Below are 18,247 nucleotides of genomic sequence, written 5' to 3' on the forward strand. Positions count from 1 at the left end.
CATGCTGAGTAGTTCTAAAAATAGAACATGATGTCATTCTCTATTTTGTCTGTGGTTTTGTTCAGCCAGACTACAGAGTGTCAGCATAATGGAATAGGTTAAACCATTGTGTACCAGTCAGTGTCTATTCAAAACATTAGGTTTTCATAGAGACTGAAATACAGAATAATACAGATGTTGTGAGACTGACAAAATACACAGATTGTCATCTTGGTGTGAAACAAACAATAAAACTTGTCATGCTCTGTAGGTGACATGGGTTGGTGTGGTATTTGATGAAATCCATTTCTAAAAACTAGAGATCAGAGATGTGACATCATGCTAAGGTGTGTCCCCTCAAACAATTGATATAAATATCAAATCTTTTACATTGATAGGCAAATGTGAAAAAACCTTCCTTATTGTTTTCTAAATCATACTAAAACCAACTGTTATTTTTCTCAGCATATTTACATGCCATCAAAGAAACTTTGCACTATGCATATAGACATCACATTTCAGGACTGAGCAGACAGTCAAAACCATAACCCCATCATTAACAACTCTTGTTGATTATCCGTGCAAGTATTGACTAAAGTTATTTTTTTCATTTCTTGATACAATCAACTTTTGCATGCTGTGGTACTACATATTGTATGCTTTCATTGAGAGCATTTGGTTGAGTCAAAATGTGTAATTACAAATTGGACTCCAGTATTTGTGACACGTGGATCGATATGGATGTAGATGCGGGGACATATTGATGATAGATATGTATAATTGTAATAAAGATATTTTAATCTTGTCAGTGATAAGTGTCAGTATCTTTAGATAGTGTATATTATTCATCACCATTAACATTTTAAATCCTTTTAAGTTTGTTGGATATTGAGATGCAGTGCTTTGATTTTGTAATAAAATGTTTCAAATTGTACAAATGTGCGCAGATACTTGTTCTGGTTTGTGTCTGTGTCTCTGTGTCTGTGTGTGTATGTGAACATGAAATTGTTGCTACAATTATCCAGAATAGGAATCTGTAATTTACATTGTTTGTGGCTGACATTGTTAAATAAGAGCGACAATGTAAAATTAGAATAATTTTCTCTATTGAATGAGTAAGACTAGTTCTAGTGAGCGCACCTTTAAACTAGATTAATTTGTGAAAACTTTTTTACTTGTTAAACATGTAAACAAGTCTAAAAGCAGCATTGTTTACAAAGTATTTTGGCTAAACCATGATGTAGAAAGGGCTAAAACCTTAATTTGGGGATTGAAAAGTTAGGCTTTATTGTAATATTTCAATATTGACAAAATTACTGATTTGAAATCTTCACTTCAAAAATCTTCCATACATCACTACAAAAACAGCAAAGAAAGCAAGGAAACTTCTTTTGATACTAGTACAAGATAATTCAACAAAAAAGAGAAGATTTATATGCAAACTTCCATATAAAGTTTGGTTCGTGGACAATGCTGCTTTAGCACACACCATGTGCACGATTCTGCTGGGGCGGGCGCTGTGGGATGGGAACACCATAAACGTAGCCCTAAAATACATATCTTGCCGTTGAGGGCGCAGTTCACGGTAAAAAACAAAACAGGCAAGTGCTGAAAAGCCAAATTGAAAAATCGTATCGGTTCTCTTTCTGGTAGAGTGAAAGTGGAAGATTATAATGTGATATACTTCCTGAATATTGATTGAACTGGAAGAACGGACTTAATGGCTTTGACCTTTGAGTTTCTTGGCAAACACCGCATGAAAACGCATGGATTATTGCCTGTATTTTAGCTGAATAGGGCATATATACAGACGAATACAGTCAAGAATCAATACTTCTATTCAGAATAAGCCTGTATGCATGTTGACTCATGTGAATTTCCTGGTATTATTCTAAACTAAAGGCAATACAGGTGGTGTGAATTAAAATGTATTATTGTCTTTGATGCAGTGAAAGTTTTAAACTTTGAAAGTGAAGTCTATAGGCCATGGCGAATAGATTTACACAGATAATCTATTTCAAACTTCGATGATTTCTTGTGTTTTTGCTAACTAAAGAGTGGTAAGGTTTTCTGTAGTCAAGTCAAAATGGTCATATTTCTAAAGTTTCAACTCGCTATAAATTTTAACTCTTATGCCGATGACGTTATTTGAAGACCGACTGTTTTGATCGCGATGGTACCGCAGACAGACCGCAAGAGAAGCAATGGAGTATTAAATATATCTTAAAGTGGTCTTTGTTGCCCATGTTGTGTATTTGTCTTATTTTCACCAACAATGGTCTGATTATACAAACATCGCTTTTAAAAATGTTTATTCTTTCAACACTCTTCAAATACTAAATACCTTTACTAAGCGATACTAGAATCGATGTGTGTTCTTTAAAATTTATTACAGTGTCACAACTTCAAATATTCAGAAATTTTTTGTTCATCTATGCTGTTGTTTGTATTTTACTTGATTAAATACGGCAAAATAAAATTGCTGGAAAGACTAAAGTTTGGGTTATGAAGCAACGGCGGCACTGCCTCTGTCGTTCTGACAACGGTATTGGTCATAGCGCCCCCTTGCGACCAACAACTCCCTCTGATACAGACAGTCAGTTGAAACATGGCAGCTTGTCCACGGCAGGACAATTTGCCGCCTCCGTACAAAATTCCCGAAAACTGCGGAAATCATTACCGATGTTGACAAATCAGTGCACCTTAGGATACAAAAAAGACATCGGAATACGCAGGTACGTTTCCGCACACACATATCTGTGAAAATCGTCGATTTTCACGACAGGTTTTATCAACACAATTGCAAAACGGAGTAACGTAGCCGAATTTTGAAATCAATGGGGCTGCAAATATTTTTTCAAATTATAAAAATTTACAGTGACGATGTAAATTTTCCTTAAAATATGACTATTTTGTATTATAAGTATACAAAATAATTATTTTTTCCCAAAATTATGAGAAAATACAGTTTCTTAGCAAAATTACAACAAAAATTCAACATCTACAGTCTGTCGGTTGCATTGTGTTGTGTAAAATTAGTCTGGAAAGTTGTAGATTTTCACCAGAAATATACCTGCAGACTTGACATGTTATATTGTCATGTCTGCTTCTATGTATGTTTCTGTACACTCATGCACACATCTGTGAAAGTCAAAAAATTATTCTGACAAATATTTCACAAAATACTAAATATTGCAACAGGCTGAGGTTGGACAATTTTAAAAAATCAAAAGATACAAAATGTTTTGTGAACATCAGAAGAAACGGTCTGTCCAAGATAAAAATTGAAATTTTGATCCAAAAATAGCAATCAAATATGCAAATTATTTTCGAAAAATACTCATTTACAGCCTGGCAGTTGCAATGAGTTGTGTAAAATTTGTCAGAAAATTTGTAGATTTTCACTAGAGATATCCCTGCAGAGTTGACATGATGTGGTGTCATGTCTGCTTATATGTACAGTAGTTTAATACAGCTATACTGTGTTACAACTAATCTGTATGGATTATCCTTACACAGTGCAATGTAATGGGGTAACTCTAACTGACCTTGACCTTTATAGCTGAGAAATTCACCATCACAATTGAAGTGAACCACTCTATTCCCCAGAAATCACAAACATATATGCCATCTTGTTGGTGATCAAAACACAAACCCACTGGCCACTCTAAGTGTCCCTTGCCAATGTCTCTTATACTTTGCATCTGGTGATTCAAAACATGAACACATTTCCTGCCTTCATCTGATACAAAAATACATTTCTTATTCACAATCAGACCATAGGGATCACTGACTTGTCCTTCTTCAGTTCTTGCAATGTGTTCACCAGATTTCTTATATTTTCTCACATATCCCTTGGTGTCACCAATGAATATAAAACCATCAGGACTCAAGCAGATACCGGTTGGTTTAATTCCTTCTTTGCGTCCAAAACAGTTTAAAATCTTGCTTTGTCCAGAACTCACCACAACTTGACCATTCCCGGAATCACTCATAAAGTATTGGTCATTGTCTTCATCCACTGTGACATTCCATGGATAAAATGATTTTGGGAATGCATGGAATTGTAAGATGAGATCACAGCAGAGTTTGATTGGATCAATAACCTGAACTCTGTAATTCTCTCTATCACATATAACCCATTGAAAGTTGTTCTTGATGTGGATTCCTCCGGCCCTATCAAACTGTCCCGGCATTGATCCTTTCCCAAACACTTCCAGGACACTTTCCTTGACCGGAAAGCCTAGTAGGAAAACGAAAACATAAAGAAAGGTCAAAGGTCAATTTGCAAACTACAATTTCTATGAAGTCAAATATTTTGTGATCTCACAAATTTTGACTGAATGCAAACTTCTTTTGTTTACACAAACACATGGAACATTTAAAGGAACAACTTCCTTACATTGTTATGTAACTCATGTGTTCCATGGCAACACAATTGTATTTTATTGATGGAAATGTGATTTTCAGTCCATAAGGTAAGTCATTGTATTGTTTTGTTGATGTGTTACTGGTGGAGCCGTCAGCTTGCAAATAATCTTATCATGATTTGATTTCATCAACACTTTCAGAGATTATTACCGTGTATGTTTTGGGGTTTTTTGTAATAAAACCTGATATTTTCATCAAAATTTTATTTACCTAAATGATTTTTACGCTCCCATATATGCATATGTATATATGCAAATGGGAGGTATTCGTATAAGGTGGCAAAATGGCGTTTGTGTGTATGTAAGTATGTATGTATGTCTGTTAGTCCGTCCACATCAAAAACTCCTAAACCGTAGCACCTTCTGTCTTACTGTGAATTGCTTTGGAGCATTGGCATTAGACGACCTAGACACATAGTCTAAATCGAGGTACACATAGTCTAAATCGAGGTGTTGCCAACACTGTCAGGTATAATTATCAGCTGAGCAGTAATTCCAGTCGACCACAGAGAAATCAACTCTGCCAAAGTTGAAACATTGTCTTGCAGCAGGTCAGATGTAGTCAAAACAACTACACCTGAAAGCAAGTGATAAGACTTGGACAGTGCTTGGACATATGTTGTGGTGTTGTTTAGACTACGTCTGACCTCCTGCTTGACAATGTTTCAACTTTTGCAGAGTTTATTTTTTTATGATCGACTCATGTTACCGCTTAGCTGTTAATTGCACTGGACAGTGTTGGCAACACCTCGATTTAGACAATATGTCTAGTTCGTCTAATGCCAATGCTTCAAAGCAATTCACAGTAGTATTTGGTGTACAGGTGCACCTTGGAGTGGAGATGTGAATTTGTTCAAATGAACATGTCAGTGCCAAAAATATGCAAATGAGGGGGAAAAGAAAAAATCCTGCAAATGGCTAAAACTCAGTAAGCATTGGTCAGATTTGGTCGAAACTTGGTATGCAGATTTCTTTAGGTATTCTAAATTATGTGTGCAAAGATTGGATGAAATTTGCATGTTTGTATTTTTAGGGTATTTTTTCGTTTTTAGTCAAAAAATCTTGTTCTCTGAAATCGTTCGTCTGAATGCTATGAAACTTAATATTCATGTTCCTCAGAATGACCTCAGTCATGCTTATAATACAAATTGTATTGATATTGTCATATTTGTAATTTTGGGGCAATTTTCCCAATTTTGATAAAAAAATTTTTAATCCAAAAACTACTGATTTGATAGCTTTGATATTTGGTATACAGGTATCTAAGATTAATTTCAATATAATGTATTGAAGGTATGTTGAAACTGGCAATTTTTTTTTATTTTGGGGCAATTTTTGCCTTTTTTGTTCAAAAATTTTTTCTCCTAAAACTTCTGATCTGGTAGCTCTGATATCTAGTGTACAGGTTCCTAGGGTTTATGTTAATTAGATATATTTAAAATTAGGATGAAATCTGCAATTTTGTATTTTGGGGGGCAATTTTTCTCATTTTTGGTCAAAAAATTTGTTTCTCAAAATTTACCAGTCTGATTGCTTTGATATTTAGTAAACTGGTTCTTAGGGTTTTTGTTAATAAGATATATTGAAATTAAGTTGAAATCCGGAATTTTGAATTTTTGGGGCAACTTTGTGAAACTTTCAGTTTTACTGGGATATCTTTCATAAAGATTTTATTTTGGTAATTTTATACCTACTGGAACTAAGAGTATATAATGTGGTGATTTAGTAAGCATTTGATATGGTAAACTGTATTTGGTGTTGAAATGCGGTAAAAAAATCCTGGCAGATTTTGAAAAAATACCAAACAAATGCCAATAAAAAATTCAGCCAGAGAAGGTTTGACAAAAAGAAAAGGTGGGAGAGTGGGGAAAAAAGAATGTACAATGGATTGGATAAAAAAGATAATGTACCTCATCGATCTTCCAGACACCATCTCTTATTAAAATGGTCCACCCCGATGTATTTTTGTGCACAATTAACCATGCAGTGTATTTTAGTTTAAGATGTCAAGTTAGGTAAGGATTTAAAAGGAATAGTCAAGTTCACCACAGTTTAACTTTATCTCTTGTGTCATCATCCTTGTGTAATTGGTTAAGTTTGTAAGTTGTTCCAGATGTGGATGCACCAGCTGTTCTGGAAGAAAATAATGTTTACTTTTCCCTGTAGAGTTTCTGAGTTGATGATTGTATGTTGAAATTTCTCCATGTATCTGGTGTATGGGCAAAGTATAAACATTGGTTGCATGTTATGTATTTCAGTCTATGTCAAATATTGTAAATAAAAAATCAAGAGCAGTTTACTATGTGCTTGTAAAAGATAACATATTTTTCAATACATAAACTGCCTTGCAGATTGATTGTCTCAAAGATTATCACAGAAGTAGAAAAGGAAAAGAAACTAATCAAATTGCGGTAACATATTCACTCTCAGTGCCTGTATAGGCCTATACTTAACTATTTTATCATTACATTCAGCTATTTGTTATCATATCTTTATCACTCTCCATGGGCCAAGGCACCCTTGGGGTCAATGTCGTGACTCTGTGCCAGTCTACATGTCAGTCTGTCTGTATATGTATGTCCATGTTTCATACAATTGTTGACTTTTGTTTCGATAACTATATGGGAGCGAACAGTGATGTTGTCACTATTTTTTTGTTTATTCTACTTGAGATGTAGGCCATGTCAAAATGATTTCTTGTTTACTAGTTTCTACTCCATCCAAATAATGTCAGACTGTAGATCTGTGGTTTCCTTTTATGATGTCAATATTTTTATGTTAAAGGATGTTTATTTGTTTGTTGTGTTGGCCATGTTAAAATAATTTTTTGTTTACTAGTTTCTACTCCTCTATCCAAATAATGTCACACTGTAGTTTCTTTTTATCATGTCAATATTTTGATGTTAAAGGGATGTTTATTTATTTTTTTGTGCTGGCCATACCAAGTGTTTTTGTAGTTTACCGTAAAGAAAAGATATCCTGCCTTTTGCATTCCAGATTACAAACTCATTTTGACTGATGATGTAGTTAATGTTTTATTATTTAATTTGTCATCTAAGTTACTCTAAATGTTATTCCATTCACCAGATTTAGTTATTTCTCTAAAATATAGTAGAATTATTTTATTTTTGGACTTGGACAATCTAAATGTCATTCCGTTTATGATATTTTGTTGTTGACTCTCCCAAAGTGCAGAGAATATCTTTGTTTGACTTGGCTATTCCAAATAACTCTAAATACGGCTAGTTTTCAATCGGATTCGAACCCATAACATACGGCATCAGTCGCCTAGCTGAGAGGCCACAGACAGAACCACTCGGCTAAATCTCCACTCCCAAAAAAGAGTGGTTCAATAGCCGGCTAAGTTGTTACATTTTTCTGACTGAGACCGCTCAACACGTTGTATAATATAGTAGAATTATTTATTTTTGGACTTGGACAATCTAAATATCATTCTGTTTATGATATTATGTTGTTGATTCTCCCATAATGCAGCAGAATATCTTTGTTTGACTTGGCTATTCCAAATAACTCTAAATACGGCTAGTTTTCAATCGGATTCGAACCCACAACATACGGCATCAGTCGCCTAGCTGAGAGGCCACAGACAGAACCACTCGGCTAAATCTCCACTCCCAAAAAAGAGTGGTTCAATAGCCGGCTAAGTTGTTACATTTTTCTGACTGAGACCGCTCAACACGTTGTAGAGTTTGTGAAGCACTCACGCACGCATGCTCACTATCATACATCGCACATACACACTTTATCGAAGCAAAGAAACGAATTTCATTGCTTTAACTGGGCGAACGATAACCTCGGGGACAATTCTGTCCACCAGCAGTGTTACCAACCCAGGGTAGAAAATACGGCTAGTTTTCAATCGGATTCGAACCCACAACATACGGCATCAGTCGCCTAGCTGAGAGGCCACAGACAGAACCACTCGGCTAAATATTATTCCATTCACCATATTTTTTTGTCTCCAAATACAGCAAGTTAATGTCTTATTTGATTTGGCCATTCTAAATGTTATTTTTCTTTCAAAGTTTTTTTTTCTCTAAAGTGTTAAAGTGTGGCAGAATCGATATATTTTTTGAATTGGCCACTGTAAATATTATTTTCCTTTACCGTAATTTTTGTTCACGAAATTGTAGTAGAATTAATTTTTATTTTCACTTGGCCATTGTAAGTATTATTTTTGTTTATCATGTTCAGTTTTCTTCCTTAAACAGTCAACAGTTTGCAGCATATATTTGAGGACAGTTTTTAGTATGGAATATTTATCATACAAAATTTTATTTTCGTTACTTGTAGCAGTTTCACATTACATTTTCTCAAACTTTAGTACTTGTATGTTCGTAAAAAGTTTGCAAATGGTCATCTCAATGCTGCCATCATATTTCATTTAGGCCACACTGAATTTTTTTTTCTTTTCTTCCTTAGTGCAGGTATGACTTAATCATTGGAAATTTCGAATTTATTTCATAAATTTCCAGTGTATCTGTACATGTTCAAGGCTTAGTAATATTTTTGTGTCAATTTTCTTAGCCATGTCAAAAATATAATATTGTTTAACATCCATTTTGAACTGCTATTTTCATATTATCTCAGATTTCTGAAAACGTTCAAAATGTAATACATTAGGAATGTGAGCATACCACATACAGAAGGTTATCTTGGCCATATCCTCAAGTTTTGTCCACATAATTTCAAACTTCTGGATGCCTTTTATGTCCACCTTTGTTAAATGAACATGACGTATATACTGCATTCATTTTATGTCATGATGGCCACACTGAAATTTAATGTTGTTTGAATAGTCTACTCTCTCATTTCCATCTTCATAATCTGAAATTATTTATGTTTGTTGGTTGAATATCTAGTACACATCTCCAATGCTAGCATAATATTCGTAAGTTCAATTGTTCCCTGGCCATGCTAAAATAATTCATTTCTGTGGTTTGTCTTTCCCATCTTTTCTCAAAGCGTATTACGTCGTCTGTATTTATGGTGTACATCATTTTAAATACAAGAGTTGTGCTGACAAATATGCTAGTAACTGGGCTAATCCAAAATTTCTATGTGTTTAACATGCTTTCCCATCTCTGTATGAGTAATCTCCTACCACCTGGACCAGATATCAGTTTCTGTGCTTCCCAATTGGTAAGATGTAGATTTAGGTCCTGGTGTTTGATTACATCTGCTGTTGATAAATTTCTTTATTTTTTATGCCATATTTAATGATGGGTTCTTCATTTTTTAAGTGGTCACTATTTTATGTGGCCAGTACAATGACTTCGGTACAATCATGAAAATATTCTACAAGTTACGCTTACTCTGTTATTATTTGTAAATATTAATTGATTTTTGTTCTTTACAATGTATCCAAAAATTTAAAGGCCAAGTTACATTATGCACCTTGGTGTCAACTTGACAAGCAAGGCAGCAGGCAAAATTGACTGCTGCAATACTCAATAAGTTGAGCTATCCAGCTGGGTTCTAATTCGGCACTTATCACACACATGTATTCTGATATTGTTTACAATTTATGTCATGCTGAAACTAACTTTTCTTCTTTTTTTGCAAATTGACCTTCATGTTTTTACGTGGCCACACCAAAACAAAATTTTGATTTAATCCTCTTGCCACCATTGGTTTCTCAACCACCTATTTTCAATAGACCTATAGTATATACTGTCATACACAGAAATTGTATTAACATGTCAGCCTGTATTTATTTGTCTGTTGAAAGTAGTTGATCTGTACAACTGTATGAAATAAACGTCATGCAAGATGTTCAAAGATTCTCAATATGTCTTTATTGATTTCACACAGGTCATTTCGGAGACAGTCTTTAACTTCCATGATGAATAATGTATCCACAGAAGACACTGAGTACTAGTGACAGAATTGGAGATGCTGTCCTTGGCAAAGGTCAATCAGTCAGCCATGGTGAATTTTATTATGAAGTGAAGTTCATCTAACACACTGGTTGTGAAGACTTGAAGACAGATGATGAAGCTACTAAAAATGTTACCAACTCTACAGATTACATCTTTACCAGTAACAACAACAGTGAAGATGTCTTGGGTCCAAGTGAGCCTGAAATTCAATACTGTGTACATATTGTACACACAAACCAAACGGCCCTTTTCAGGGCCATCACATCCTCCAAAAAGAGAACTACCGTGTACAAACCATCATACCTTCCATTCTCTAACTTTTCAGAAAGGACAAACACTCTTTGAACGTGAAATGCAAAATAAAGACCACCCTATTTTTCGCAATTGAAATCTTGGAATATTGCCAGCATTGGTACAAGTAAGTCCATAATGAAACCGAACAAAGGCATTTACAGAACAATATAATTTCTTGATATGAGAATGAAAATGTTTCATTTCAATAAAAGCACCAAGTGCAGATTACAGGACCTATAATCTGTATCATGACATGTTATTTGTGTCAGACAGTTCAAAACTGACCATATAGATGATTCCTGTCAGAAGACAAGGATATTTTTGAATTTCATTATAAATTTTGGCTGTAAAAATTCAAAAACAGATTTTAACACAAGTAGATTTTTATCAGAATACGTGTGCGGGATTTAAACATTAGTCTTTTGAAATCATGTTTTGATGTATAAGAAATTTTGACGTTTTGCTGTGAGCTGCAATTGATAATCAGTGACAATCCATTGATGAAAGTATGCCTCCTCCTAAATGACTTTTGAATAAAACAAATAGTTTTTTCTAACCATGAATAAATCTTCACCTAACTATACCTTCTGAGGGAAATGTGTTGAAAATTTTCACAAAAGTTTGTAAAAAACCAAAAGACAGCAAGAGTACTGAAATTATCAGATAGGCGCTAGGCGAGATGTGGTGAAATTTAATCACAAGCTGCCATGGTTCCCTGTTTCAACAAAATGAAGATATCCATGCTAGTGCATTATTGACAGGTCTTGTTGAAAAAAAGTCAATTAGAGGGACATAAGCTGTAACTTGTGGCGACTTGTTCAGTATTCTGCTTCTGTATATCAACTACCGTGTCTGACCCTAATCCGTTTGTCATGCTGAAATTTTGAGCATTCTTTTTGTCAACACAGCATGTATGTGTATAGTGATTATTGATTATTGTTTACAAATGAATTCTAGTCCGGACTTGAATACAATTTTCAACAATATTAACAGACATTATACTCATATATAGGTCGTGTTATTATGCTAAATACTTGGCATTAAATTACAGTTTAGGGATTCAACGCAGAAAGTGGAGGGAAACCACAAAACAAAAGTTCTGTGAAGATAGCCAAAAGATACAGCTTATGGAGCTTTAACCCTTTCAGGCCTGACTTTCTGGTAACTTACCAGAGCTCCCCTATATGTAGGGGTTAAGGCCTGAAAGGGTTTTAATATGATTTTTCTGACTTTCTTCATTTTCAATTTTTTGGTTGTAACTTGTGCTCATCAATGCGTTTATAAATAACTAAAACTAATTCATTTGTCAGTCGTATTTCAGGATCATCATAACAAAACTTGCTAACTTCCATATTCAAGACTGCTTGAGAATGCTGACATCTTTGCTGGGTGTGTATAGCCGGAGCAAATGGTAGGTTGGTGAATAGCTGGATTTGAAATGAATGATCTTCAAGGACCTTTGACTACAACAGACTGTACTTATGACCTGAGAAATTACCTACTTGCAAGAAATTAACTCTGTTTCTATTTCTTTTGCTATTTTCAGAGTTCCAGGAATGATATCTCCAGTCTTGGATTGTGAGTGGACTATGTACTGATATATCCCCTGTATTCACAACACCAGCTGATGTGACCCAGCTGTGATCACAATTTAACTCTGTTTCTATTTCAACTTCTGTTCTCATTTTCAGAGTTCTAGTAATGATATCTCCAGTCTTTGATTGTGAGTTGACCATGTACTAATATATCCCCTGTATTCACAACACCAGCTGATGTGACCCAGCTGTGATCAGAATTTAACACTGTTTCTATTTCAACTTCTGTTCTCATTTTTAGCTCCCATATATGCATATGTATATATGCAAATGGGAGGTATTCTTATAAGGTGGCAAAATGGCGTCTGTGTGTATGTATGTAAGTATGTATGTATGTCTGTTAGTCCGTCCAGATCAAAAACTCCTAAACCGCAATGGCTGCCGTCTTAGTATTTGGTGTACAGGTGCACCTAGGGGTGGAGATGTGAATTTGTTCAAATGAACATGTCAGTGCCAAAAATATGCAAATGAGGGGAAAAAAAGAAAAAATCCTGCAAAAGGCTAAAACTCAGTAAACATTGGTCAGACTTGGTTGAAACTTAGTATGCGGATTCCTTTAGGTATTCTAAATTGTATGTGCACAAATTAGGGTGAAATTTGCATGTTTGTATTTTTAGGGTTTTTTTTTCGTTTTTAGTCAAAAAATCATGTTCTCTGAAATCGCTCGTCTGATCACTCTGAAAGTTAATATTCATGTTCCTCAGGATGACCTCAGTCTAGTTTGTACAAATTGTGTTGATATTATCATATTTGTAATTTTAGGGCAATTTTCCCAATTTTTGGTCAAAATTTTTTTTATCCAAAAGTACTGATCTGATAGCTTTGATATTTGGTATACAGGTATCTAAGATTTATCTCGATATAATGTATTGAAGTTAGGTTGAAACTGGCAATTTTTTTATTTTTGGGCAATTTTTGCCTTTTTTGGTCAAAATTTTTTTCTCCTAAAACTACTGATCTGGTAGCTTTGATATTTAGTGTACAGGTTCCTAGGGTTTATGTTAATAAGATATATTGAAATTAGGATGAAATCTGCTATTTTGTATTTTGGGGCAATTTTTGTCATTTTTGGTCAAAAAATTTGTTTCTCAAAATTTACCAGTCTGATTGCTTTGATATTTAGTAAACGGGTTCCTAGGATTTATGTTAATATGATGTATTGAAATTAGGTTGAAATCTGGAATTTTGAATTTTTGGGGCAACTTTGCGAAACTGTCAATTTTACAGGGATATCTTTCATTTTGTATTTTCAAGATTGTTTTCGGTAATTTTATACCTACTGGAACTAAGAGTATATAATGTGGTGATTTAGTAAGCATTTGATATGGTAAACTGTATTTGGTGTTGAAATGAGGTAAAAAAATCATTAGAAAACATAGCTGAGGTGACTTTAGCAGGTTTGGTTTCCAACAAATATATTCCAAAATTTGTTCAATGTTTAAGAGTATCAAGGTTGTAAATAGTTAACACACTTCCTGTCATCTGGTCATTGTATATCTCATGCAAAGATGGTTAATACAAAGGGATGGACCATTTGATATCTTGGGGGGGGGGGGGGTTCCTGGCAGATTTTGAAAAAAATCCAAACAAATGTCAATAAAAAAATCAGCCAGAGAAGGTTTGACAAAAAAAAGGTGGGAAGGGGGAAAAGAATGTACAATGGATCGGATAAAAAGATAATGTACCTCATCAATCTTCCAGACACCCCCTTTATCAAATGGTCCACCCCTGATGTATTTTTGCGGGCAATTAACCATGCAGTGTATATTAGTCAAGTTAGGTAAGGATTTGAAAGGAATAGTCAAGTTCACCACAGTTAAATTTCTTAACTTTATCTCTTGTGTCATCATCCTTGTGTAATTGGTTAAGTTTGTAAGTTGTTCCAGATGTGAATGCACCAGTTGTTCTGGAAGAAAACAATGTTTACTTTTCCCTGTAGGGTTTCTGAGTTAATGATTGTTTGTTGAAATCTCTCCATGTATCTGGTGTATGGGCAAAATGTAAACATTGGTTGCATGTTATGTATTTCAGTCTATGTCAAATATTGTAAATGAAAAATCAAGAACAGTTTGCTGTGTGCTTGTAAAAGATAACATATTTGTCAATACATAAACTGCCTTGCAGATTGATTGTCTTAAAAATTATCACAGAAGTAGAAAAGGAAAAGAAACTAATCAAATTGCTGTAACATATTCACCCTGAGTGCCTGTTTGCCTATATTTAACTATTTTATCATTACATTCAGCTGTTTGTTATATCTTTATCACTCTCCATGGGCCAAGGCACACTTGAGGGCCAATGTCATCACTCTGTGCCAGTCTGTATATGTCAGTCTGTCTGTATGTAGGGACGATTCAGAATTTACTTCCAGGGGGAGGGTGGAGGATTTTCTATTTTCTGGGTGATTTTTTTCCATGGCCCCCCCTAGTAAATTATAGAAAAAATCTATGGCCCCCCCTCATCTTTCGTGTTTTTTTTCCATGGCCCCCCCCTAATATATACATGCATGCTTATACACTATAGACATATCCACTGTCCAGTCTAACAAGTTGCAGGAACTGTAGTGGACATTTAATCGATGATATAACAAATCATTTCAGGGTTATGTGACTATAAAAAGAATGATTTGCAGGGACTGCAAGTGGCACACTTTTGGAAAGGGTAGCAATAAACATATCTGGTTGTAAATTTCTGAAGAAAAGTTAATTACTAAATATGAATACGTTTTTCGTTATGTCGCATTGATACATATGATGCACACAAAGACAAGCAAAGATGTCAGTCAGAAATGGTGAACAGGAAATCAGAGGAGCAGATAATTGGCAAAGTGATATATATCTAGAAGTTTAATTGTACATCATTTGCAGATATCCAGATATTTCTGGAAAGTAAGATGTACATGTACATGCACAAGTTCAGCATACATTTTCATTTGAGGATGCTGAATGCAGACTCACAGTGAAATTTTTAAACATTAGGAATTAAAATTGGTGAAAGCCAACTTGTTTTTAATTTTCTCTTTTTTTCTAATTTGGTTGTCATAAAACCAAGTAGCTGCCACGGAAAGCAACAATGCTGAGGAATATTTTAGATCATTTCTTGAACAAAACACCTTATCAAAAACATGAATTTACATGTTATTCTGCTCATTCCATTAACAATCCAATGTTCATATTAAAATGCAGATAACCCTGTGTAAGTCAAAGTTCACATTTTGTCAGCAGTATTTTTCAAAATTGACAAAGCATTCATATTTCAAATTTTTTAACAAACTTTAATCTTAAAATAGTCATGATGCGCATGTTTTCAGATGACATGAAACAATACATGTTAATTTGTTTTTTTGCCTTTTCTGCCAGCCACCACAGAGAAATCTTTGATTATACATATCAGAATGAATGGGACACAAAAGTATTAGCATCTATACACAATGTGTAAGCCTATCCACATTTCTCCTAGCCTCATACACACTGATATCACTTCTTGGACTACAGCAAATTTCTTGTGTACACAATATTTCAACAATCCGACACCATAGCATTGATGCAGAGCCACATGATCTTCTGGATGCACATACAGGATTATTGGAAAATCAACCCTTTTGTAAATTTTTCACCATATATTTTTGACAGTAATACATAATATTTTTATTTTCAACATTAAAAAACTATTCGCTGAAAAGCAACTTGAAGATGAGACGGCCATAAATTTATTTTCAAAAAAGTTTATAGTAGATGTAAGCACTGTAAAAAGTTATGTAGAACATTTAAAAAATTTAGAAAGGGTAAAATTGATGAGAATGAAACATAGAAAAAGGAGCAGAAAAGAAGAGAGGATAAAAAATATGAGGACTATGACTGGTTAAAGTTGCTCTTGAGTGGGAACCTTCAAAATTTAAACGTAAAAGAATTAGATAAATACCTTGATAAATTACCAAAACAAAAAAAATTGAAAGCTGAAAAAGTTCAAATTATAACCGCACATATACATGCACAACCTTCATTCAATTTAAGAAAACTGTCAGGGAAAGATGTAACAACTTATGTCACAGATGAGTCAGAGTCAGATAGCAGTGACTCTGAATTGGAAATCTCTGTCAATGGAGTCATTGAGAGTGATGATGATGGTGTTGGTTCTGAATATAATAGTGACACAGACACTGAACTGACGAAATCCCAGAGAACCAACGTGACCATGTTACTTTAAGAAGTGGCAGAGTAGCAAGTCGTTTTGTTTTGAATTAAGGTGGAGCTGCATGTTGCCAACACAGTTTTTTTCAAAGCAATATTTCTCATCAAAGATGACAAGGAAACCCCCTCATACCATATATTTTCAAAAAGCAGAGACTCTAAAGTTTAGTATGGTAGCAGTAGTTACTCAAAGGATGAAGTGGGTGTATATTTGGGGTAAAAAACCTCAATTTTGGTATTAATGATAAAAATTAATTTAAGTCAAAAAACTAGACAGTATTTTCTGAAATGAATATTTCACTTGAAAGGAGAGTATATGTAGAATAAAACGAATATTTTATTTGGCATTATCCATCCTCATTTTAAAATTGTAGGGGTTTAAAGACTGACACTCTAATAATTGATTAAAATCATGATCAGCAAAATTAAAATGCCTCTTATTCAAAATGCCTCTTTTTAAAAATGTAAGAGCTTTATTGCCAAACAAAACCAATTGATAGTCGTTTTGATATATAGCATTAAAAAAACATAATGTGAAATTTCAGAAAATTTGACCCAGTCGGAGTGGAGTTATATTCTTCGGAAATTTTGAAATTGGGAGGCAAAAGAAGCCAAGAAATCGGGTGATTTGCATACATTTGCACAAATTAACACTTCTTTATCATGCAACTCTACACTGCTTTACAAGCTACAAGGTAAACCCAACCTGATGATGCTGAATATTTGCTGTAATTTTTAGCATTTGTTCAATGTTCATCTCTGTGTATCAGCATTTGTTTGTTATTCTATCACTACATAGAACACCCAATGCTGTATTTAGCAACATACCAGTGTGAACATAAATGACCATTGTTATTGTTGATAAATGAATTCTAGTCTGGACTTGATCTGAGATCTCTTTTCAACAAAAACAACCCTGACTGTTCACTGTATGGTTTGTGTTGACATGCTAAATACAGGACATTTCATGACGCTTCAGGGAGGAGAACAAGATACTGCAGTAGATGCATAAAACAAACCACTGTGAATATTACCGAATTTGGCAGCTAAAGGAGTTTAACTAAACACGTTGAGTTTATCTGTCACCCAGGTAGCATCTATGGTTCTCTATTGTAGAGATCAGAAATTCTGGGCAAATATTGAATTGATGATTTTTTTCCTTGGCCCCCCTAAAAGATTTGGTATTTTTGTCTGGCCCCCCCAATATTTCTTGGGAAAAATGGGTGGCCCCCCCTGAAAATCCTCCACCCCCCCCCCCCCCCCCCTGGAAGTAATTCTGAATCGTCCCGTATGTCCATGTTACATACAATTGTTGGCTTGTTTTGATAACTATATGGGAGCGAACAGTGACATAGCCACTATTTTAGAGTTTAGTAATGATATCTCGACAGTCTTTGATTGTGAGTTGACCATGTACTGATATATCCCCTGTATTCACAACACCAGCTGATGTGACCAAGCTGTGATCAGAATTTAACTCTGTTTCTATTTCAACTTCTGTTCTCATTTTTAGAGTTTAGTAATGATATCTCCAGTCTTGGATTGTGAGTTGACCATGTGCTGATATATCTCCCGTATATTCGCAACACCAGCTGATGTGACCCAGCTGTGATCAGAATTTAACTCTGTTTCTATTTCAACTTCTGTTCTCATTTTCAGAGTTCTAGTAATGATATCTCCAGTCTTTGATTGTGAGTTGACCATGTACTGATATATCCCCTGTATTCACAACACCAGCTGATGTGACCCAGCTGTGATCAGAATTTAACTCTTTCACTTTAACTTTTTCTATTTCAACTTCTGTTCTCATTTTCAGAGTTCTAAAGTAATGATATCTCAAGACTTTGATTGCAAGT

At 34.5% G+C, this 18,247-nt stretch overlaps 1 protein-coding gene across 1 annotated transcript in view; it reads right to left on the reverse strand.

Moving 5' to 3' along the window:
* Positions 1-601: 601 nt before the first annotated feature.
* LOC139130131 (uncharacterized) overlaps positions 602-18,247 on the reverse strand; it is a 42,358-nt gene continuing 24,712 nt past the window's right edge. Inside the window, exon 6 of the mRNA XM_070695855.1 lies at positions 602-4,222. Coding sequence (XP_070551956.1) covers positions 3,519-4,222 — 704 coding nt within the window. The 3' untranslated portion in view covers positions 602-3,518. The remainder of the gene's footprint in view (positions 4,223-18,247) is intronic.

The sequence above is a fragment of the Ptychodera flava genome, chromosome 3 (assembly GCF_041260155.1).
Source record: "Ptychodera flava strain L36383 chromosome 3, AS_Pfla_20210202, whole genome shotgun sequence".
Lineage (NCBI taxonomy): Eukaryota > Metazoa > Hemichordata > Enteropneusta > Ptychoderidae > Ptychodera > Ptychodera flava.